This window comes from Labrus bergylta, chromosome 19 (assembly GCF_963930695.1).
Source record: "Labrus bergylta chromosome 19, fLabBer1.1, whole genome shotgun sequence".
Classification (NCBI taxonomy): Eukaryota; Metazoa; Chordata; class Actinopteri; order Labriformes; family Labridae; genus Labrus; species Labrus bergylta.
In genome coordinates, this window is record NC_089213.1 from 10,071,636 (window position 1) to 10,095,287 (window position 23,652).

Below are 23,652 nucleotides of genomic sequence, written 5' to 3' on the forward strand. Positions count from 1 at the left end.
AAAAGATGAAAGACTAGGCTGGTTTCATGTACAATACGAAGGCCTGTCAAACCATTAAATCTTTTAATTGGGATTAAACACTGGAATTCAATAGCAAACCACAAATAATCATCTATTTTAAACCATCATATTTAAGTATCAGTTCAATATTACTTGATTTTGCATATAAACAAAAAAAAGTTTTAGTCATGCTTTTATTTTGTATTTTTTACTGTATTAAGCTAAATGAACTTAACCTCAGAGAAGAAGGAACTTGTCACAGTAAGTAATGATTGTAAGACTGTAGTATTTACAGTCTATGGTTACAGATCGAAAAGTAAATGAAAACAGCTAAGACGGTAAAAAAAGTGAATTTTTTTTACACTTTGAGCTAGACAAATCAGGGTTGTACTTTTCAGCTGATGGCAGCACTACATAAACACATTTCTAGCTTGTTGCAATTGGGTTCTTTGGGTTCTTCTCACATGCTGGATATTACTTCTGATTTTTCAAATTTTCAGCTGTCCAGGAGTTTTTTAGTTGGAATGAGACATTGAAAGGCGCAGAGCTGTCGTTCACCACTGAGCCTACAGGGAGACTCTGCTGTAAGTGCGGGGGCTTAGCTAAAGTGCGCCTATATTCCCCTCCATTTGTTTTTACATTGTCAGTAAATAATAATAACTGTAAACTGTATGCCAGTAAAGTTAAGTTAACCTCAAACATTCAGACGGGAAGGAAAACTGAACCATACTACAAAAGTCAATGTAAGCATTTTCTTCACAATGAAGAGTGTGTCCATGGTTGTGTGCAGTGAACCAGAAATATGGCCTCCAGACAACAAATGCTGACAACACACACACACACACACACACACACACACACACACACACACATACAGCGGCAGAGAGCCCATAGCTTCTTCCAGGCTAATCAAATCCAGCGGAGACAGAGGCAGAGTCGGCCGGCTGCCTGCCAGCCAGCCTGCCTGCTATTTTTAGAAGCCGAGCCCTGCTGATGGCAGCTCAGCTCTCTTCACAGATACAGATCCCAGCTCGTGATACAGATATTTATAACTGCCACAGCTGTCTGCTCAAGTGTGAAACTACAGCTGAACTACCAAAGGATTTTTTTTTTTTCTCCCTAGGCTCAGGATTAAACTGTCCTCCTTTTCTCCCTCGTTTGCCTTCTTCAACACCGTCATTATGTTTGTCATATTGAATGAGTTTTGGTTTTGTGAAAGATGATAATTTTAGATTAACTGCTGATACATTATACTAAGTGTTCCCCCCAACCCCCCACCTCCTTGTTAAGCTTAATTCTCCTTCAAGCTAATAAGACTTTTCCCTGTTTAAATCGATCGTCTTTCCCAATAATGCTTACATGCACATTAGTGCGGTGATAATGGCTGGAGTAACTCGATTATTCATGTCCTCCTATGCTCAATTACATCATAACTCAGTTCTCTGATTGAAAGTGTCTGCCTCCTTTCTGCGTGCCTGCTGTCTCCGTGCCATCCCAGTCACATCTTTACAGTCTAGGTAATGAGAGTTGTTCATGGTGTAACCACTTAGTAAGAGTAATCTTAAGATAAGATAAGATCATACTTTATTGATCCCCAGAGGGGACATTTGGGCTTTGCGGCGTCACAAAGACAAATAGAAGAAGGTCATAGAAAATAAAAATCTGAACAGATAAGATAAATACAAATGAAATAGGAGGTACATACAAGTAGAATATAAATGGTGACGTGAACTATACAGGGAAATAAAGACATTATGTGCAGTAATGGCAAGATAAAGTGACAAGTGGTGAATTTAATGTGACCTGGTGTGATTAACAGCAGCAAATCATGTGAACAGCAGTGAAAAAAGCAGCATGGTATGACAGTAAAGAAGAGTGCAGTTATATCATACAATGTAGTGTAATGTATTATAGTGCAATATAATATAATCTGATATGATATAGAATAATATAATATAATAAAAATCTATATATCACTGCACTGGTAAATAATATAATATCAATGATGTATTCTGGGAAGGGGGGGGGGGGGGGTGATGTTTGTGTCAGGACAGATTTTAGGTCCAGCCGCTGTTGTTCAGTTTGATGGCGGTGGGCACGAAGGAGCGCCTGAAGTGCTCCGTTTTGCACCTGGGAGGAACGAGGCGCTGGCTGACAGAGCTGCCCATCTGCTATAGTTCGTCACGGAGCGGGTGAGAGGAGTTCTCCAGGATGGACTAAGAGTTTGTCCTTACTCCTCCTCTCAGCCACTCTCTCCAAAGAGTCCAGATCTAGTCCAAAAGAAAATCTTCACTGCACTGTTAACATTTCACAGGGACGATGAATCTTTATGAAAATAAAATGTAATTGAATGATGAATTTCTGAACACTTATTAATCAATATCCTCCTAGGTCTGAAATATCACATGATACATGATGAGTCTTTTTTTCGCCACCTAAAGGAATGAACTTCACTAACCTCACCTGAGATTATAAATGCACTCCGCACAATAATACATCGATGTCAGATGGTCTATTTATCCCATCCATCCCCTCTGGAGGGTGAGCATGGTGTAGCGTATCACTGTCTGTCAATCTGTGCGCGTCTATTTTTAGATTTTTTTTTCAGAAGTCTCTGAAAGTTTTCTAGCTCTGAGAGTCTGGGCTCTGCGTCGAGCAGGTTGTGAAGAGAAGAGATGGGGGGGGAACGAGCAATGATTGAGAGTAATCAAAAGCCATAATCATCATTATAAACACACAGAAAACCGAAACTTCCCATCATCAAAGTACCCGCCAGCTGTTTGCCAACATATTATATTACGACAGGCAGTTCAGTCTCTGAGTGCTTATTTTACCTGTCTGCAACACACGATCCTCACTGATTGTAGTTTAAAGCTGCAGCTGCAAACAACATCTGGATGATGCCCGCTTTGCATTGTTTTCTGGACATTAGTGCATAATGTCTATATGTTTACAACAGAGTAAGCAACATCCTTAGTGCCTTGGTCATGATACGTACAGGGAGGAAAGAGGGATTAGAAAAAGGGGTGATGAGAAGCTGATTCCAAGGATTGTTAATCACATGCAAATACTCCTCTTATCTGCTGTCATGCTGCGTCTGTATCTCCTCACCATCGCTCTGCGACAGAGATGCAGCGAGGCCTGCCGATGGCTTGGAGATGCCCTGGGTATTTGCACGATTAGCCATGACTATAATTACGCGCTTCATTCTGTCTCAAAAAGCTTTGTCTCAACACTTATGATGCTGCATTGTGTGAATGACTTATAAAAGCACAGCGTTTGTTGGAGGTCAAGAGAGAAAAGACGAATCATCGCAGCATGTCTTCAACGTAATCAGTGACATGAAGCTAGTCTGGAAACGCTAACAGTGTGATGTGTCACTGCAGGCGTTCTGTCTCCCACTGATGACCAAGTGATCTGGCCCTTCTGGAACATCACCCGGGAGACAATATGGTTTTAAACGTGCCTTCCTCATCTTTGTTCCTGTAAAATATACAGCAGTCTGTCTGGGCTTCTAGGGTTGCTTTTATGAGCTGCGGCGAGACAAGCCAGTGGGGGCAGCAACAGTTGTTTGACCGTTTTTTTTGCCTTGTGCCTTTTTGTAATATTTAGTGAGATCACTGAAGAGGGCTGTCCTTGTTCAAAGATTATTTGGCTTTTAAATAATTTCTTAAAAACTATTTAAAATGCAGTGGTTGTAAATATTTTATCACATAATACTAACATTTAACTCGAGTTACTGAATTATTCAAGAAGGTAAGTTATTCTTCTCTGATGAGGCTGATATTAATGAGGGTCTAAGTATTGTGGCTGGAGCTATTGATCATTCTTGGTTGTTTGATAGATTACCAAGTGCTGTGACTGGCAGTGTTGGGTAAATTACAGATAGTAGTTATTTCCTGTGGGGGCGGCTGTGGCTCAGTTGGTGGAGTCGGTCGTCTCTTAACCCGGAAGGTGGGGGGTTCGATCCCCAGCTCCTGCAGCAACATGTCCGATGTGTCCATGGGCAAGACTCTTAACCCCAAGTAGCTCCAGCTGCTTTGTCGGCGGGGTATGAATGGGATAGATGGGATAAGATCTGTAAATGCAACAGACTCAACACTTGATGTGAAGCATGTTTGCGGACAACATCCCTGTCAGTCTACCAGTCCAGCTTACAGATCCTGGAGCCAGGCGGTGTATTAAACCAAGCCGGCTGTGTGGATGGAGTGTCTCCTCCTTTTTCTGCTGAGCTTTAACGTGAGCTGCACCTAGGTCTCGGTTATCTGCACCACCGGGCTCTCTGACAGCTACTTTAGTAGAAGCTTGTTGTTGTTAAGCTTTGTGATTTCTTCTTGTGAAAGAAGTTTTTCCATCCTGCTCATCGACGATAACTCACTTCTACATTCTTGTTGTTTAACTCGAGCAGGAAAAAAATGAAGTTGGTAGCCAGCAGCATTAAGACCTACAGCAGGGCTATTCAATTGGCGGCCCGGGGGCCAAATGCGGCCTGCAGGCAATCTCAGAGTGGCCCCAACCCAGTCAGCATGAATCCATTTAATGAAAAAAAAAAAAAAATCAACAGCATACCGGCATGTAACTAGCTTGCAAGTGAGGCATCTTACTTCATTCATATCTGTGTCAAGAGTTTTGCCGTACTGATCAGAACGGACGTTCACGGAAGTAGTGGTACTCAAAACATTCAGACCATGCCTTTCCAAATGATTTTAAAAAAAAATATATCGTGAAAAACCGCCGGTTTAAACGTGCCTGAACTGCAAAGTATTTATTTGTTTTGCCAACAACTCCAAACGCAAAACCAACGTAATTAAATAATATAACATTCGGAAGCATTGCGATGAAAAACACCTGACTTATCCGGACTAACTTTCTTGAGGGATCACAGGAGAGGGACGTTAAAGTACAGTTTGTCTCCAGCTTATGAGCGGAGACGTAACCCTGGTGCGGACCTGCACAGCCCAACAGAGAGACACAGCAGCTTCCCCCGCGTGTGTCACTCACAGAATTAGAGCAGTGAGAGGACGCATACTGGCCTTTTTTGGATGAAGTGATAGATGATGCGAAAAGTCCGGCCCTCTTCAAATTCCTGGTTTTAAAATCTGGCCCTTTTGAATTTGTAATTGAATAGCCCTGATCTCCAGTGATTAGATGGATTAGGCTTAGTGTTTACATTTAGTCCAATCCCAAGAAGGTTTTGGTGATGTTCTGTTTGTTGTCTTCTTTTTATGTGCGTTTGGAACTGCTGTATGCAAGCACAGCAGGTATAATTAGAGAATCCCGCGTTTCATCATGCTTGCTGGACTTGAATTCATGTGTGAAATGCAGAGAGCCAGACCAAGTGTGGCTCCATATGCTGCAGTCCTGGATGACTGAAACCTCATTGATCAGATCACCTTCAGCTGCATCACAGTCACCCTGAACAGGATGTTTATAAACCAGCATGCTTCACAGTCCAGCACACCTGCTTTTTTTTTTTTGCATTTGACAGGTCATTGCTGATGTGTGTGTGTGTGTGTGTGCGTGTGTGTGTGTGTCCAAGTGTAGAAATACATGCCTGCTCATGCATCACAGTACAATTTATAACTTTTTTTTCAGGCTTTGGATCATCTAGCTTTCAGCTTGTCCCATCTTCGAAGCTGACTTCACATCTGCACGGTTCACTGGCTGTTGATATGCTATATAAGAACAGCAGTGAGGGCCAGGGGTGATGTGAGGCCTCTGCCTCTGGTCGCTCCAGCTGGTAAATGGTGTGACACCTGCACAGGACCACAAGGTTACATAAAAGAGCAGCCGTTTCATGTCGTAGGCACCCGTGGGTCCTCTGTTTACCTCTGATCACACAGCGACAGAGAAAACCAGGTGTGTGTCTGTGTTGTTGCTCTCCAGCCAGTCATCAACTGGGACACACGCTCTCCCCTGACAAAATTTAGTGCTGCTGTTCATCCACTATCCTTCCCCTTCATGACTCACAATGTATAATCAAATTGAACCAAATGTAAGTGAATTAGTCAACACTCAGAAAATAAATCAAATTACTCTGGATGAAACGGTTCTTTTATTGGGAAAATTCACAGGAAGCACTGAAACACATGAAGCAGACACACCTGGGATTCTACTTTATGTGTCTTCACCTGCCTCATCGACCAAACACTATTACCATTTGTCACAGTTTGGTGCATATGATAGATTCTGGCTGTAAACTTCAACCCAAGCAAACAGAGAAATGGGCTGCTGTTGATAGTTGGATGTAATCCATTGCTTTGGAAACCAGATTGCATTTGTAGTCTAAGGTAACCCAAGCATCATTTGAGTCGGAGGATTTCTGCAGCCAATTGGTGGATTCCCAGCCAGGTTTTGCTTACTGGCACCTAAAGGACTACTGCCAGTATCCTGGTTGGAGCTGTTAATCGGATGGTATTTTATTCGGCCTTTTACAGGCTGCTGGGTGCAGTTCCTTCGCCTTCTTGCTCTGGCTGCTATTTTGGGGTGGTGAAGAATAACTCTTTCCTGGTGAAAAAGTTCCGCGTCTTTCGTGCTAGAACATCATGGGTGCTGGGTTTGCGTTTATAATGGCACACTCCTGACTACGACTAGGGATGTAACAATACCTCACAGTACCATTTAAACTTTATACAAATTGATTTAACGAAAGAAAACATATTGTGCTATACTGTGTTTTACTTGCAGAGGGCACTGTCTGCTTTTGGCTTCTCTTGTTTGATGTCAGTAGCTGACGAAGAAGGAAGTACAGACATAGCAGCAGCAAGTGAAGATTTTGAGGTCCATTATGTTTGAAAGCAGGAGTGTAGACGAGAGGTGAGCAGAAAACAGGCAAGAAACTTATGAACTGGACAAATAACATACATGTGTATAAGGGATATTTCATCCTTTTGTTGTCAGAGAATTGAAAAACAACTCATATCTATTTATAAAATTTCTGAATTTACATGTCTATATAAGAAGTAAAATATGGTAAAAAAAATGAAGATAAAATAGAGTTGTGAACAGCTGTGCATTTCAAGCCGTTTCTTAAGACAGTTTTTATAAGAACTACAGAGTGGTTTGTTTTAACAGGAAGAAGTGAGGTCTGGTCTGGACAAACAATTCACTTTTTCCTATACCCAACACATACCTGAGGTCAGCACAGTGCACCTGCGTGATGCAGAGGTTAATGTATGACCTGCAGATATTTTATTTTCATTCTTATGTTTTTTTTTTGTTTGGAGTAGAGCGTTTTATCAGCTGAAAAGCATAGTTTTGTTTTTTGGAAACATGAATTCTGCTGCTCACTCTTGATGTAGATGAGCTCGTCACATTATCTTGCTGTTTTTTTATTCCATCCTCAACTGCCCTTAACATTTGGAGCAATGACACCCAATAACCTCTTTGTTGCATGTTCCTTTGAGTTGTAAAAGCCACTCACCCACTACTTCAAATGTATCCAATTCTAAATGCCACATCAGAGGTACATCCTAACTGTGAGGGGGTGCAGAGAGTGACATTATAAACGTTGTGTGCAGAAATGTCACGACTTTCATTAAGTGGACCTGCTTGGGGCTCTTCAAGGTGTGCCTATGGTTTGAGGGTGGTTACTACACAATGCTTTTCAAACTGATTTACTTCACTCTATGGGCTGTATGCAGCCTGAGCAGTTAAAAGATCCTTTAACCCCCATCAGCTGTCATATCAACACAGACAAGCTCATGGCGCCCTCGCTCCTCGTCATCCAGCGATTATTGCTAAGTCATTACACCGTGGGACCAATAGAGAACATATTGGCTCTTATCAGCTGCCCTCTTCTCTCATGAATCATCTATTGCCAACAAGCGCAGTAGACACATGATAAAGTCAAGCAGTTGCAATGCCACAGATGTAGTTTAAGTGCCTCTTAGAAGCTATGATGCAGAAATAATGGACTCAGTAAGAGTTGGATCTTATATATCTACAAGCTTAGTTTTAATGGAAGCAATAATGATCTCTTTTGTGTAAGCATATGGAATCAATTTTAGACCCTTTAGACGCCATTACAGAACACACCTGTTTGAGATTATATGTTCTCTATTATTCTCAGTAATTTACATGCGGCATTGACCCTGGATTTATTCAGAATACGTATTCTGCTGCTCATCTGTCCAGGATAGGTAACCTCCAATATCAAGTGGGCCAAGGTCTGCAGGTTGTTCCCCCCCCCCCCCCTTACAATTCTTCCCCTTTAGGTCGCCCAATTTGAAATTTCCATGATTGACAGATCGCCAGTCCAAGCCTACAGGGGCATAGCGACAATGCTGTACTACTGTATCACCCACTTATGTACGACACAGACAACTTAGTACTTCTTCGTATCTGAGTTTTAATTCATTCATTTCCTGAACTAGATCTGAAATGGACTTTGGGATGGCGTTTAGCGTCTCACCATTCCTTTCTTACTTTGAGCCTTGGGCAGCTCAAATGATTGGCTCAGTGATTGACAGCTTGGTGAACATGGAAAAATAGTCCAAGCAGCACTCCAAATGGACATATCATATCTTAATGCCCTCAAGTCATTTTTCTCGGTTTTATGCAAATAATTTCATTGTCAAAGTGCACTCTGACCTTTCTGCCTAACCACCATTAAACACCCTGTCCCACAGTCATGGAACATCCTCTGTGATCTAGAAGAACTAGTTATTCACCATGTCTTTCCCTTTTTTCTTCTTTTTCAATATTCAGTTTGGAAACTAAATACTTCTGAAACGGTGCAGAATTTATCTTGTAAGTGTGTCTCCCATAAAGAAGGGCTTTGTACCATTTCCAATTTGGCCCTCTGCCTGAAGATGATGATCTTTCACACCAATACCTTTTACTGGCTTTTGCTTCGACTGTGGAGGTAACACGGTGGCATTCCTCCCTCTATATTGTCAAACAGGAAGTGCAATATTTGGAAAAGATTGTGGAAGTGCAACCTGTCCTTTAAAAAAAAGGGATCATTCGATAAACTTTATGTTTAATTTCATTTGGGGCTTTTTATGCCTTTATTTAAAAAGACAGGAGAGCAGATGGAGCAGGAATTTCGCAGGAGAGAGTGGGGAATGACATGCAGAAAGGGGCTGAGGGTCGGAGCAGAGTTGGAGGACTAAAGCCTCTGTTCATGGGGAGCAAAATCTAACCGCTTGTCAAACCAATTTTTTTTTTTTTTTAATTTGACTATTTGTCAACGTAAACTCTTTTGAGGTATATAAAAAAAACAAAGTCTGGGTTATGTTTATCATTTTATGTAGAACTCGAGTGGATCAGAGTTCAGCAGTGATCAGTTAATGATTATGATAATGATTAGGTTAAATTACGATCGCTTTACAAGGCTGAAAGTAAGGTTCAAAGAAAACCAATGAGCAGCAGCACCAGCAAGTTGGAAGCAGCAGAGCAAGCAAAGATGGATAACTTGCTCATTGATGTGAAAAATAAGCTAAAAGAAAAAAAAAAGAAAAGATAGAGGTCAAAACTGGAGGCACCTCTTCTGTCTGGGCCTTCATGCAAGTTGTGGACAAGCAGATGAGAGAGTTGGCACTGTTCAGTGCAGTGCACATTGCAGCCGCTCACATCGACAAGGGAATGGTCTCACTGGTAGAGTTGTCTCGCAATCAGAAGGTTGGCATTTTGATCCTGCAGTCCACATGTCAGTGTCCTTGGGCAAGACTCTGAACCCCTAATTGTTTGGAGTGGCATAGCCTTCACATTGTGAATGTTTTGAGTGGGACTAGTTGGTACTTATGGACACTTTGCATACAGTAAAGCATTTTACACTGTAATGCACTTCAAATACAGTAAGTGGGGTATCAACATAATGTTGTATCTTACATGATAAGTTTTTTTCCAGTAGAACACCATACTCCGTTGCAATCATAATTACCCAGGTTTTCTGTTCAGTTTAAGTACCAGACCTGTCTCTGGTTTTGGGTCTCTCTTGTTTTGGACTTGCCATGGGTTGGGTCTTTATTATTTGGGGTAAAATGGATTAATGTGTGTGTTGTTTATAAGGTAAATGAGCACCAGTTGTCTCCTGCTCCATTGATTATTGTTTTCAGTACTTTGAATATGCAAAAGGCCTCTAAGAACTAAGGAAATCATTTTAAAGCCCTAAACATCAACTAACTGACACTAGTTGGGATTTCTGTGGCTGACCCTGGTGGGGAGGTTGATACAACCATCATTAAATCTGATGGTATAATGCTACAGAGTAAAACATAGTGACACATGAAGACCCTGATTTAAAAGCCCTGACAGTTCACAAATGACAAGTTTCTGAAAATCATCCAAAAAGCACATGCATGTCTCCGTTAAGTAGACATTTCTTGGATCCTTAAGGTAATTGTGCTATGCTAAGCTGTTTAGGAGCTGCTTTTGAATTGATTGTACTTTGATTAAATTGCTATTGATCCTGTCATGTTATTTCTAATATGATAGCCTTTAAGTGAATTTCCTATTAAGCATATTCTTAAAATGAAACACCTTAGGTAGTCATATTTCCCGTGCCAAGAAAGGGCAGACACAAAACTAAGCAACTTTTGAGTCTCTAGCCTCTGAACAGCTAACCTTTCACTGGGATGTTTTATCTTAGTATTCCTGTCAGGACACAAGTGGCCATGCTATAATCTCTTCAGCAAGACTTGTCAGGATCTTTATCTCAGGGCCAAGACATTCAAAAAGCCTTCAGCATCCCTCTTTCTCTTTTTTGTTCAAGCTTCAAGTGCAAGACAAGGAATATTGTGTTTTTTGAATTCACCCCTATTGTCCAGAAAAGGCTACTTTGGATAAAGATGGATATGATAGATAGTCTGTTAGAGCTTCTTTGTTATGACACAAAAGTGGGGTGATGGCATTTAAGGTAAAAGCCAGTCCATCATCCATCTCATGCCTCTAATGCTCGGCAGCTAAAGTAGATTACAGAAGTATTTCTAAGGATAAAACAACACGCAGCCAGTGGCAGTTTAGGAAATTATGCAGGACAATCGTGAAGGATTTACTTTGGGTTACATGCTCAGTAAAAATGAATAAGAAAGATGGTAACTAGCACAACAACACAACACCAAATGATTGACGAATAATCCATCAATAATCCATCAATAATCCATCAATAGTCTGAAAGGGTAATGCGTCATGGCTTCAGAAAACGTGCCTTTCACCTTTTTGGTTTAATGACTTCATGTGAAAACGGCTAGTTTTCTCAAGGACACTGTATTAGCAGGAACATCATCCTTTAAGACCCCTTTTCGTTTAAGCCTTTGACCCGTAATAGATGGAGGTCAGGCAGTATTAAAGGATTGTCCATTCCCATGTGACCTGCATAGAAGACGCACCACCAAGTGGTAGTTTACTCAGTGGAAAGGGAATGCTACAGTGCCTCTGGTTCCAAAGTCCAACGTTCACCTGTTTGTTAAATGAATGCGGACTAAAAAATATTTTAGTTTTTATGGATTGTAAAGACTTTGAGACGGATTTGTGATTTGGATCTGCATAAATTATATAGATTATCGTATTTAACCCAATCAGTCAATGAATGGGTTTTTATGCACCAAAAAAAAAAAAATCAACTACGAGAGGAAACTTTTCAACTTTGCGTATACAATTCAATCTTTTGATCCGATTGTTATCTTTTAATTTATTTTCGTTAAAAAGAAGCAAGTCTGCAAATAGTTGGAAAACTCAACTCAAAGGAAGACGAACATGCAACTTTGAACAGAAGAAATGCCCCATCATTAACTTACAAATGTAAAGGTCAATATATAAGCATTAAAAAGCCTTATTTTCCAGTTCACTTCATAACTAGTCTTTGCTGAGACAACCTTATATCTGCTGGTGAAATCTGTGACTATGTTCACGATTCCATCTTTCCCAGTTTGTAACTGTACAGTAGAGTTGCAGCAGCATGGCAGAGAAGCATATCTGCCTATTTGAGTCAGAAAGTTATTTCAGCAAATATCACAAGTTATTCGTCATTGGTCAAAATGGTGGTGCTATGTCTCTCCATTTTCTCTTGTCTTTCTTTATCATGTTTGCTTGTTGGTTAAAAGCTACAGGACATCGACTTGAGCACAACAGCTCGTGCAGTTATGTTTGGCACTCAAATTAAATTGTTACCTCAATCTGGTCATTCTCACTCATCACGTTGTTTGTATTAATGTGAAAATAAGACCTGTGTGCGCTCAGGCAGTGGCTTGCGTCTGGCGTACTCCTAACACAGTCAGCTCATTACAGCAGGATCTATTTTTAACCACAGTGTGATTGAAATAGGGTCCTCAAGGGGCTGAGAGCAGAAGGAGGGGGAGGATTGAACAGATGAGGAACTCGGGGTCAGGCCCAGTTTGAAAAGGGAATCGTGGGTGCACCGCTGCTTCTTTGCTAGGGTCACTGAAACAATCACTGTTCCTCAAGAGGATCATGTTGAGGCCATTAGTACCACACAGGCAGCCCCAGGATTACACAGCTGCTTGACGCACAACTACTGGAATCTTATTCTGTTGCAATACCAGACTGTAGTAACACAGACGATTCGTGTTAGTGTGGTACAGTCATTGTTTTGTTTTTGGTTTTTCAATGGATTCATTTGTGATTATTAAAAGGTGAAACTACATTTGCCTCATCTGTCAACATGCAGGAGGAAAATAATAAATCAAGAAAACATTATTACAAAAACAACAATTTTAATGGAAAAGGCCCTGCCTGTGTGCTCAAGGAATGATTTCTCTGAATCAATTAAAATGAGACCAATAGCCAAATCAATGTCATTGCATGAAAATGTGTCCATGTTTAAACAAAGCTTCCTCCCTGAAAGGAGCAAGCCAGGGCAACTCCAAGAAAAATACAACACTTGCATCCTCCTAATGCGTACCAGCTCAAAACCTTCACCGCTCATGTAAATGTCGCTGAGAGACCCGAGCTGATTTAATTCTTGGTTTATATTTATAATAGTAATGTCAAAGTAATATTTACAGACCGTACTTACAGATTATTTATTTATAAGTCATAGAGAGGGAAACATTGTCCTGATCACTGGCAAGTTGGGTGTGACTCGTCTTATAAATAATGTCGCACATTCGCCACCAACTCTCAGCAGACATAATTGTTTTCCACTCTGTGTGGCTATAAGCACCATCCTTTTTACATTAGACATTTTTAATGCAATGAGGCTGATATGCATAAAAATACTGCGTCCAGTTTCTGCTCAATCTAATAAATAATGGTTTGTTTAAATCCGAACGAACAGCACCAGGCAGTGTTTGCTCTGCAGTGCAGTTGAGGGTGCATTTAACTCTTCGCTTGTGTTTTGTAAGTAAAAGGTGTTTCTCTGACCACGACGCAAAGGTTGAGTAAACGCGAAAGGCGTGCAATCCTTTTGTGATACATGGCGCAAATGCCTTAGATGTGCCTCTTCGGTCATTTTTAGGTCTTTTTTTTCATGTCTTAGCAACATGAAAACCAAGGAGATCACCATGTCCTGGGCAGACATAAACGTCTGCGCAACATTTCAAGGAAAATCCATTTTGTCAAGACATTTCAGTCAAAACCACAAATGTGAATCCCATGGTGGACCATCGATTACCGAGTTTTCTGGATTCATCCTCCAGTTATCTTGAATGTTTTTACACAATTTTTTTTCCTACACATCTAGTAAATGTTGAGATATCTCATTGGAAATGTGAAAGATTTGATCTTCACTTCGCACTTCATGAAATGCTAGGGGTTTCTGTATTTATTAAGTAATCCTCTTTGTATCAGCATTGTCCATGGCACTCTGTCTGATCATTGATATATTGTAATTGTATTTCAGTCTTGAAGACAGAACACCTGTGTTGTCATTATACAATTGAACTACAGAATAATAAATGCTTCACCTTAAAGTGTACAGACTTACAGGTTTCCACAGCTACAATCAACTTGCCTGGACCAAAGTGGAGGACTCACCAACATTGCCATTCATAGTGCCTGCTACTAGCTTTTCTTGGAATAAATGACATAATAATACTCTAAGTGAGAGGAAAATAATACGATTGACTTGAAATTATACCAAGGAATTGAAATGAAACCCATGCTGTTCTTGATAAGTGAAATTTCTGAATTTGGGTTCTTGGTCTAAAATAATAATAATCCCCTCTAATGTTTTCATCTCTCTTTATTCAGTGCACTGTGCTTCTGTCATTAGGTAGTAATAGGCCAGACGTTGAGCCAGCAGGCGCCAAATCATTTCAGTTGGCGCTCTGCACGCCCACAAGAGGGTATAAAGACTGAAAATAATCAAGGAAACAGTGAAATTTGTTCTTGAAAGGCACAGCCAGTGCCTCCATCAGCAATATGTGGAGAGATGATATAGACTGCATAGGATGGAAAGCGAGACCTTGGGTGATCCCTCCACCCGTTTCAGCCCATTGCCTGAGTCAGCTAGTGCTCCTTCACAATAAACTGCCACTTTTAATTTCCCCATCTTTCGCCCACTTGGCTGCTTGTCCTGCCCCCCCCCCCCCCCCCCCCCCCTTCCCCCCTCCAAAGAATATCTCTGAGTAATTTTTTGTGTCCACTTTCCTCTCATCATGTGGAACACGGCCAACAAGTCACGCCAACTGTTGCCCCACCCACCCACAGCGACTAATCATACTTTCCTTCTCAGGCTTTCTCATGATTTGAATTCCATTTCATTAAATAGCACAATAGTTGTTCTTTTGTGCAATTATTTACTGCCACAATGCTTTGTTGATGCATCAGCCCTAAAAAAAAAACACAATTTTGGTGACAGAATGGCTAATCACACTTACTGCATGTATCTGTGTAGCTGTTTTTCAGGGAATCACAATTTGTTATTATTATTTTTTTTTGCAAGATGGGACTTTCAATTTTTGGGCAAAGTAAAACCAGCTTGATCTAAATGTATATCATTCCCTTAATCTCTTTACAGACTTTGGAAGCAGTCCTGAACTTCAAGTACTCGGGTGGAGCAGGAAAAGTGGAGGGCTACTACAGGGAGCTGTCTTTGGGAGTCCATGTGGACATAGAGCCGTCTGTTTTCTTCACCAGAGTCAGCACCCTCCCTGCGACCAGGTAACAGACTCACCTTTATCTTTTAGGGGATAACAACTTGACATTTTCAAACAAACTTGGGGCAGCTCATCGGGCACCCCCTTTTTAATGTGTTAGCTTAGAGGAACTGCAGATGTTTGAGCATTTTTTTTTTTTCTCCCGACTTATGATTTGAACCATTAGCTTTTTGGGGGTCGCCCTATTTTTCTCTTGTGTAGCAGTCTTGGTATAGGTTTACCTATTAGAGGACTGAACAATAAGCCATCAACACAACAGTGCTTTTTGAATGAATAATAAAATGATTTATACATTTAAAGTAAATTATCAGAATCAGAAATACTTTAGTAATCCCAGGGGAAAAGTTGGTTCTTACAGTGGCTCTTAAACACAATATAGTAGTAGGACATATAGAAATATATATAATATACAAATAAAATAGACATAAACATGTAAAATAAGTAATAAGTACCAAGGGAGAGTATCGAAGAATAATAAGCTATGTACAAATCACAGGTGAGGGGAATAGGGGGTGGCTGTGGCTCAGTTGGTAGAGTAGGTAGTCTCTCAAGCTCCTGGAGCAACGTGTCCGATGTGTCCTTGACTCCTTGGGCAAGACACTTAATTCCTGGTTGCCCCGGGTGCTTCGTCGGTGGCATATGAATGTGTATGAATGGGATTAGTTACTTCTGATGGACTTTTTTACACAGAAACCTCTTCAACCGCTTCCATCAGTGTGTGAATGGGTGTAAATGTGTAGGCGTGACATGCAGTGTAAAACTCTTTGAACTATACAAGCTCAAGTCCATTTACCATTCAAGGTTGTCTTTATTATCCCTGTGAGAGTGCAGTTTGTTTTGCAGTCAGCAGTAAAATACATACAGCCAGCAATCAGCACACTACACAGGAAGGACCAAACTATAATTATATGAAATGTGCTACGTTGAACAGTCAGCAGTGATTTACAGAATAAATGAAAGCTTAACATCAATTTTAATGTTGGACATGAAAAATATTCTACCGTTCACATTTTTCATTCAATTGTAACTTCTACTGAACACGTAGGGAGAATTGACATCATGTCTCTGTCGCCCTCCCCTCCAGCATTTCTTTCTTCAAAGCATGTGTTCATATGATGATGATGATGATGAAGTCCTGTAAATAGAGAATATTTCATTGAAACGAGCAGCGATCAGATAACTATCATTAGAGTACTGACAAGTTTACCTCACGCCCCCCCTCTTGTCCCAGTCATGAGTAATAAACCTCGATTTTAAAGCCTCATTTCATCTCACATATACAATATACTGCAGCACATTTTTCTCTTGAGTGGGGGAATAGATACCCACTCTCTCTTTCACCACTGCAGTGACACTCTGGCTATGACATTATTGCTATCTAAACCAGAAGAAGGTCAGATAGTGGCAGAGGTAGTTAAATGGACATTCAGTCTTTTTTTTTTTCATGCTTTCACATTCTCTTTCTCATGCACATACATTACTACACACACACTTACAATACCCCACACACACACACACACATTCCCGGTGCCATACTTCACTCCACTTTTCAGCTCTAGTACTCCTCAGGAAAAGAAAAAAAAAAATCAAAGGGATGGAGACTGATCGTGGCTGGGAAATGGCCCCTTGAAGTGTATCATTAGCTTAAATAATATCTGTAGTTGAAGCCATCCATCTCGTCTCTTTGCGGATACGTATGCATATGCAATGAACCTTTACTGACTACAATACACATAAAGTCATCGCATGATCCCTCTCCTCTTTACCTCTGCAACATCCATTCCTCATCCTACAGACACATCTGCTCTAAAACAAAGCAAAACAGTCAAACATTTTCTCTCTCTCTCTCTCTCTCTCTCTCTCTCTCTCTCTCTACACGCAAACACACACACACACACACACACACACACACACACACACACACACCCTGTTCCTGTACAGTTGTACAGAAGCTGCTCTCAGTAACAGGAAGAATCAATTCTCATTCTAAGTCTTTTTGTTTCCCTTTTCAATATCGATACACAAACATTGATTTAGTGGTTAAGTGGGAAAACTTTTATGTGTGTATCAGTGGATTTTCTATCCAGCAATTCTATGAGCAAATTAAACTGTGCAATAGCTCAACAATGGTCCTACTTTCTTCTCCCTTACTCTCTCACTTAACTTTCTCTTTTCCTTGACGCATTATCTCCCTCCAAATGTTATTTCAGTCGTCCTCTCCCTTTTTCTAGTTCTCTGTCTTTTATGCTTACTCTCTTAGTCTCTCAACTTCATCATCTTTTTTTCGTTAATTTTTGCCCTCCACTTCTATGTCTGTTGTCTTTCTCAGCTCAATCGCCTTCCGGTTTAGAAGGTTAACCGGAAGGTCGGGGGTTCGATTCCCATCTCCTGCAGCCACGTCCGATGTGTCCGTGGACAAGACACTTAACCCCGAGTTGCTCCCGCTGCTTCGGCGGCGGTGTATGAATGTGATTAGTTACTTCTAAAGGTCACAATACATAGCAGCCTCCGACATCAGTGTGTGAATGTGTGGGTGTGACATGCGGTGTAAAAGTGCTTTGAGTAGTCAGAAGACTAGAAAAGCGCTCTACAAGCTGAAGTCCTTTTACCATTTTACCATCTTTACATTTCTCCTGTCCCTCTCTCTAACTTTTCCTTCTTTTATTTTACTGCTATATCTCGCAGTACCCCTATTCATAACTAACATAGATAATCACTTTGAACAGGGTACTTTAGAAAAGCATGCTCCGAGAAAGTTGAAAATATTAAAATTTGTATTCACTTAAAATGTAATGAACACCCTGAACCAGCACCATCCCCACACCAGCAGTACAGCAATATGAGAATGCAGTGCACTAGTAACACGTAATTCTGTAAGTCCAATATGGTTGTGCCATACATTTTGTTGTCGGTAAATCTAAAGAAAAATACATTTAAAGGGAATTTTTTTTTTTTTTTTACCTGCTGCTTCATTGTCAGTCCCACTCATCTAACAGCCTCTTCTCACCCCCTTTAAAACCACTGCTCTCTCAACCATGACAGCCTGCTAGTTTCCTAATGGAGTGGTGATGTACTGAAAAGCGACTTCTAGGGAGAAGCTCATATTCTTTCGGGGGGTGTAGAGTCACAAGCTAAAAACACACAGTGCAGATGGTCTCTTTTTTTATTCAGCCTTTACTGCTTTCATAACATCATATTTCCCATCGTGACCCATTTTACTACAATTACATCGCTATTGTATTGAGCCAATACAGTTAAACAAACAGCAGCTACTTATCTGTACCACACTGTGTGGCTCATCATGTTGCAGGTTGACATATGCTGCAGGAGGAATTATTGATCCTATAACTGTTTGTGATCAAGGATATTGATAAAGATGGGAAGAGGAGGTTTTAATAGATTAAAGTTGTGAACACCAGAAATGTTTGTTAGGTTTTTCAGTGACAGCCTTGTTATGGTTGTAAGATGAGAACGGAGTGCTCTGAGGCTGTGACATGACTAAGACCAGAGTGCTCCAAGACCGGGACAAGAAAGAGACATTTAGGGGTCGAGACCAAGTCGATATTGAGGCCAAGGCAAGGTGAGACCAAGACAAAGACCAAACACATCTGACAAATCCTCACCTCGCGTGCAGCAGACATGTCACTCACCATAACACCGGGAAGGTTGTGTTTCCGTTTCCGAGGGATAAAAATAAAATGTATTTGTTCTTTTAGATCGGGGCCTTCCCTTCGAATCCAAGTAATGAGTAGCCTATCAGTGTTAATCTTGACCCGTCTTGATTTAAAATCCAGGGTCAGCCCAGTCCGAGATGGAGACAAGACCGAGTAAAAATACTTTTGATTCCGAGACGAGACTGAGACCTTCAAAAAGTGTTCTCGAGACCAAGAAGGAATCAGAGTACTACCCCAGTACTACTACCACACTATTAAGAGTAAACTCAGGTAGCCAGCCGATTTGAGATATGTTTAATAGAGCCCTGATAGTGAACGACCCTCCTATTGACATGTGTAAGGAATACATACCTGCCAACTTCAGATGGCTGTGTCGGGATTAAACCACCTGGAGGATGGCCTTCACACACGCCGCCTGGTGTAGAAGACAGACACTCGTAGAATCAGTAATTCAACTTCATTCTGCCTTCCTGGCATCCCTGCCATATTAAGAACAAAATATTGTTTTCAGTACAATAAGACATGTGTACTGTTTGTGCATTCTAAATTGACATTGAAGCACTCAAGAAAGACATGAATGAGGGCTTTTTAAAACTAAAATAGCACAGCGTGTTGCCCTTAGTGTGCTGTGGACCAGCTCTCAGCAGCAGCTGGCAGGAAAAGTGGTCCATCTTTCCACAAAAATAGAGCTCAACAGTGACTGCCCACTTTTTCGGCAGCTCTGGTTCCAGAAGTTTTCCCCAATTCAAGTCCTCCATTGACATTTCAGAAAATCCTAATATGACCATTTTCCTGAAACCAAGCCCACCAGCTACCCTTACCTATAACTATAAAACATTAGATTTGGTACAATTGGAAAACAGAGAAAAGAAAAAGGTGCAAGAGTCAGCACTGTCGAGACAATTTGTAGTTTATTAGCATCACTAATATGCTCACTCTCTCTCTACCTGTCTCTCCACTTTGATCTCCAGGTCACCTTCTTTTCTTTTATCTCTCACCTTTTCTTGCACTTCAGTTTTTTTTTTTTTCTCCTTCTATTTCTCTCTTTTCTTTTCTTTTCAGTTTCCAGCTCTCCCAACTTCTATTTAATTTCTCTACCCAAAGACAACTTCCTCAGCTGGCCCTTTGGCTTCCTCATAACTACAATAAGCGGAGTGTGGAGTCTTTTTCAGTCAACACAGAGCTGAAATAATTGGAGGTTATCATTAGCTGTCTTGAAACACTGAAGTGACTTCTGGTTGCCCTGGGTTGAAAGTGAACTCTTGCTGTCATGTAAATTAAAGAACCTACAAGGACGATTCATATTTCTAGACACGTAAATCTTGTCAGATGTCTAGAATTTAACAAGCTATTACAATTTCTTAACTTAAACACCTGAATCACAGAAACAGTGTGCTCATTCCATTTAATCTAACCCCACTGGGTAGTTAACACTGGCTTCCCTGAAGACAAAAACTTGCATTAGAGTGCAGACTTTATTTTTTTTACTTCATCTAAAACTGAATCACTCAAGTGTCTTGATTTTTCAAATGCTGAAAATACAAAGATTAAATCAGGGCTGCCTTTTAGATGTTTACAATACAGATCATGAGCCAAGAAGACCAAGAGATGGCTTGCATATTGTCACTTGAAGCACCTAAAGAAATTAAAGAAAAATACATTGGTATGGTACAGCTCTTGCTTATGTTTGCCTTTTTTGCCAAAATAAATCTGGACTCATCTAAAAGCTCTTAACAAGAATGAGATGATTGTTTCGGCCATATTTCCCAGCCTTTGGGAGAATAATCCCCTGGAACCCCAAATCTAAAAATGTATTACGGGCAGTTTCCACAGGATCCTGCTGTGCCGCACTACGTCAGCGCAGTGCACTTGGAGCTGAATGTGGCATCTCTATGACCATGTTTCCACAGGATGCACCGTGGGTCCATTACTGGTGCGTGCCAGAAGCCCCACTCCGCTTGAAATACACACAAGTCTATTTTGGACTGAGCCCACAGCCACCACGCATCAAACTGCACAGAGCGCATCAACCTGGACAAGAAGTCAGGCACGGGTAGAAATAGAGCATCTGGTCAATTTCAAAATAAAACACCATGGACACACTGCCCATCCCTATATCAACATCACATCAAAACAGGCGCCAAATGAACAAAAAAAAATCAACCTCAGAGAGGTGAGGTAACCTGTTGTTTGCATGTTGTTACTCTTTATTCCCTCGGGATCTTGTGAGCTCCTAATTCCAGCTCCTCATGGCTGCGCTCCGCTCTGCTCCATGCTTCAGTGAAGGATCCAACAGGGTAGCTCACACCCCATTGGAAAGAGCAAGACCACGAGGGAGAAGGAACTCGGCACACATGGTTCCTGTGGAATCTACAGGTTAAAATGAACCTTGGTCAGTGCTCTCTGAAACAGTCTTAAAGAAATACTCAAAGCTTAGAAAGGAAATATTGTGCCATAGGGCTTCTGATAATACATTTCACCGTAACCTCTGTATCTCATTTGCCTCGCTCTCTACCTTTGTTTTGCTCTTCCTGACTTTCTAGATAGACTTACTCTGCAGTCTTCAAATGCTCTCTCCTCTCTGGCTCACTGCTGAGACAGATTCTTTATCCTTTTTTTTTCCCATTTATTTTTTTTTTCCCTCTTTCTGTCCCTATCTTCTATTATGTCTCTCAGGACTTCTTTCATTACTTCACTCTACATCTTCCTTTGCCCCCTCCCCGCCCTACCTTACTCTAGTGCTCTCTTCACCTCACTATACATTTCTATACATTTGTATTCCCCGGCACCTTCCATATTAATGGCAGACCTTGCTTTCTCTCTTTCTGCTCTCTCACCTTTGGTCATATCTAAGGTGACAGATCTGTTAAAGACTGAGAGCGAGGAGGTGTGAAATACTCAGTGATCCATACTTTACAGGGACCTGTTAAAATCCCATTTGCTCAATATTGTGTTACCCCTGAAATATGCATTGGTCTGCAGGGGGAAATGAGTGGATCCTTCAACGTGTTTCTGTTAAAGTGCTCCTCGTTTAGTATCTCTTGGGTTGTGAGTAACAACTTACAGCCCTTAAAAGAAGGAAACCCTCCTCTGTTCTGCTGCCTTCAACTAACATGTATCACTGCTTTCCTGAGAATGATTTCCTCCTTGACATCACATCCTATTGTTTGTCTGGAGATAGAAAAACAGAGTCACTGGATGTGAATGTTATGTTTCAATCTTTCTTTTTTTTTTTTCTTTGTCAAGATTTAAGTCTACAGTTTTTTCAGTTGCTCTTTTAAACATGCAAGTGCGTTCAAATCATAGTCAGTCAGTCAATCAATGAATCAAATAATCAATCAACTAACCGGCAAAGAGTTTGAGTTAAGACGGGTTAAGGTGCGTCAATAGATCAGCATGTGACCAGAATCTGACGATTTTTAGCGTTCTCATCCTTGACCAGTGTGCAGTCGGTCCTCATAATTAAAACCAAATCCTGAGCCGGTCACAGACTGACACACAAGCCTTTTCATGCCATACGCACAGTGACACAAAAACTAGCATGAAAGCCACATCTAAGTATAGCGTGTACAGTATACCACCTTGCATTGTTCCAAGAGAAGACATATTGAATTACGGTATCTAGAAATGCTCTATTGATACAAAGCGCTAATACCAGTGGGACACTTGAGAAATGCAATACAAGCTGAGCTAACATTAGCGAAAAGCTAGGCTTGTAGTCCATGATGTGTTGTGTTCGCTAATGCAAGGGAGGCGCACTAAATGAACACACTTCATCCAACGTTACATCCTCCAGCACTGATGTTGTAAGCTTTCTAACAGAATAAATGACATAAACCAGTTCTTCTTAGCTTCTCTTAGACAATAGTTAATGGTGCTGGTTGTGATACTTCCATGGTGGCTGCTTTGTGTGTAGGCTAATGTTATGGAGAGCAGAAGAAGAGCACATTTCCAATGATGTGTTTTTAAAAAAAAAAAAATTTCCAGTCTAAAAAATAAATAATGATACAGAAATGTTGCACGACATGTACTCACCAGAACATAATGATCCATTCTGAATTTGCTGAAGGTATTTTCAGATACCGGTATCAGTATTGTGTTAACTCTAACAGCATTAGAGTGAGGTGTGTTAAAACTGAACCAAATAAAACCAAATCTAGCTAATGGCCATGTATTGTTGAAATGCCATGCTTGTTTCTATTTAGACATGTTTTATCATTTGATTTTTATTCATTACTCACCCCTGTATTTGCCTACAGCTAAGAGAGATTTATGCAAATTTCCACTTGATTTGAAATAACACTATGTGTTATAGGCGCCATGCAGTTCCTTTACTATACCCTTATAGGATTCTGTAACTACAAACAGCCCTAAAAATAGCCCATTATTGGCAGTTCCCTAAATCCAACCGGGCTAATTAAGGCCACTACATTTGTTAGCAGGGTATATATCATGTTTGTGTGCCAGAGTAAGGCAGCAAAATCAGCACTTATTGATTGCAGATTTGCAGAATCGACAGAGGTGCGGGCCCAGCGTCATTGATCAGCATTTCTGCCTCCTCCCACAGCGTGCTCCATCTTTACCACCCACTGCCTCACAATGACAGGGCATCGAGTCCAACTAATGCCCATCCGGCGTCAGCAGCTCTATTTATCTGTATGGTTGATGTGGGGACAAAAATAATCAGGCTGTCGCCGTGGTGTTTGTCTGTTTTGTATTGATGTCTTTCTGTGGTCTTGGCTTATAAATGTGTGGCGCCGGGTTGAGACGTTCACTATCCTGCAACAAGGTCCTCTTCAGATCAATAATGGCAAAATGCTGACCTCATGGTGCATTTGTTAGGGTGGTCTTGTTCTCAGAAATAGACCACTTAGTAGTTCGCTCTCTTTTTTCCTCCCTTTTGGCACACCTCCAGC

At 40.9% G+C, this 23,652-nt stretch overlaps 1 protein-coding gene across 2 annotated transcripts in view; it reads left to right on the plus strand.

The window, feature by feature from the left end:
- trappc9 (trafficking protein particle complex subunit 9) overlaps positions 1-23,652 on the plus strand; it is a 211,615-nt gene that overhangs the window by 92,566 nt on the left and 95,397 nt on the right. For both annotated transcript variants that reach the window (XM_065948209.1, XM_065948210.1), the window contains one exon: positions 14,924-15,066. In XM_065948209.1, the coding sequence (XP_065804281.1) occupies positions 14,924-15,066 (143 nt within the window). The remainder of the gene's footprint in view (positions 1-14,923; positions 15,067-23,652) is intronic.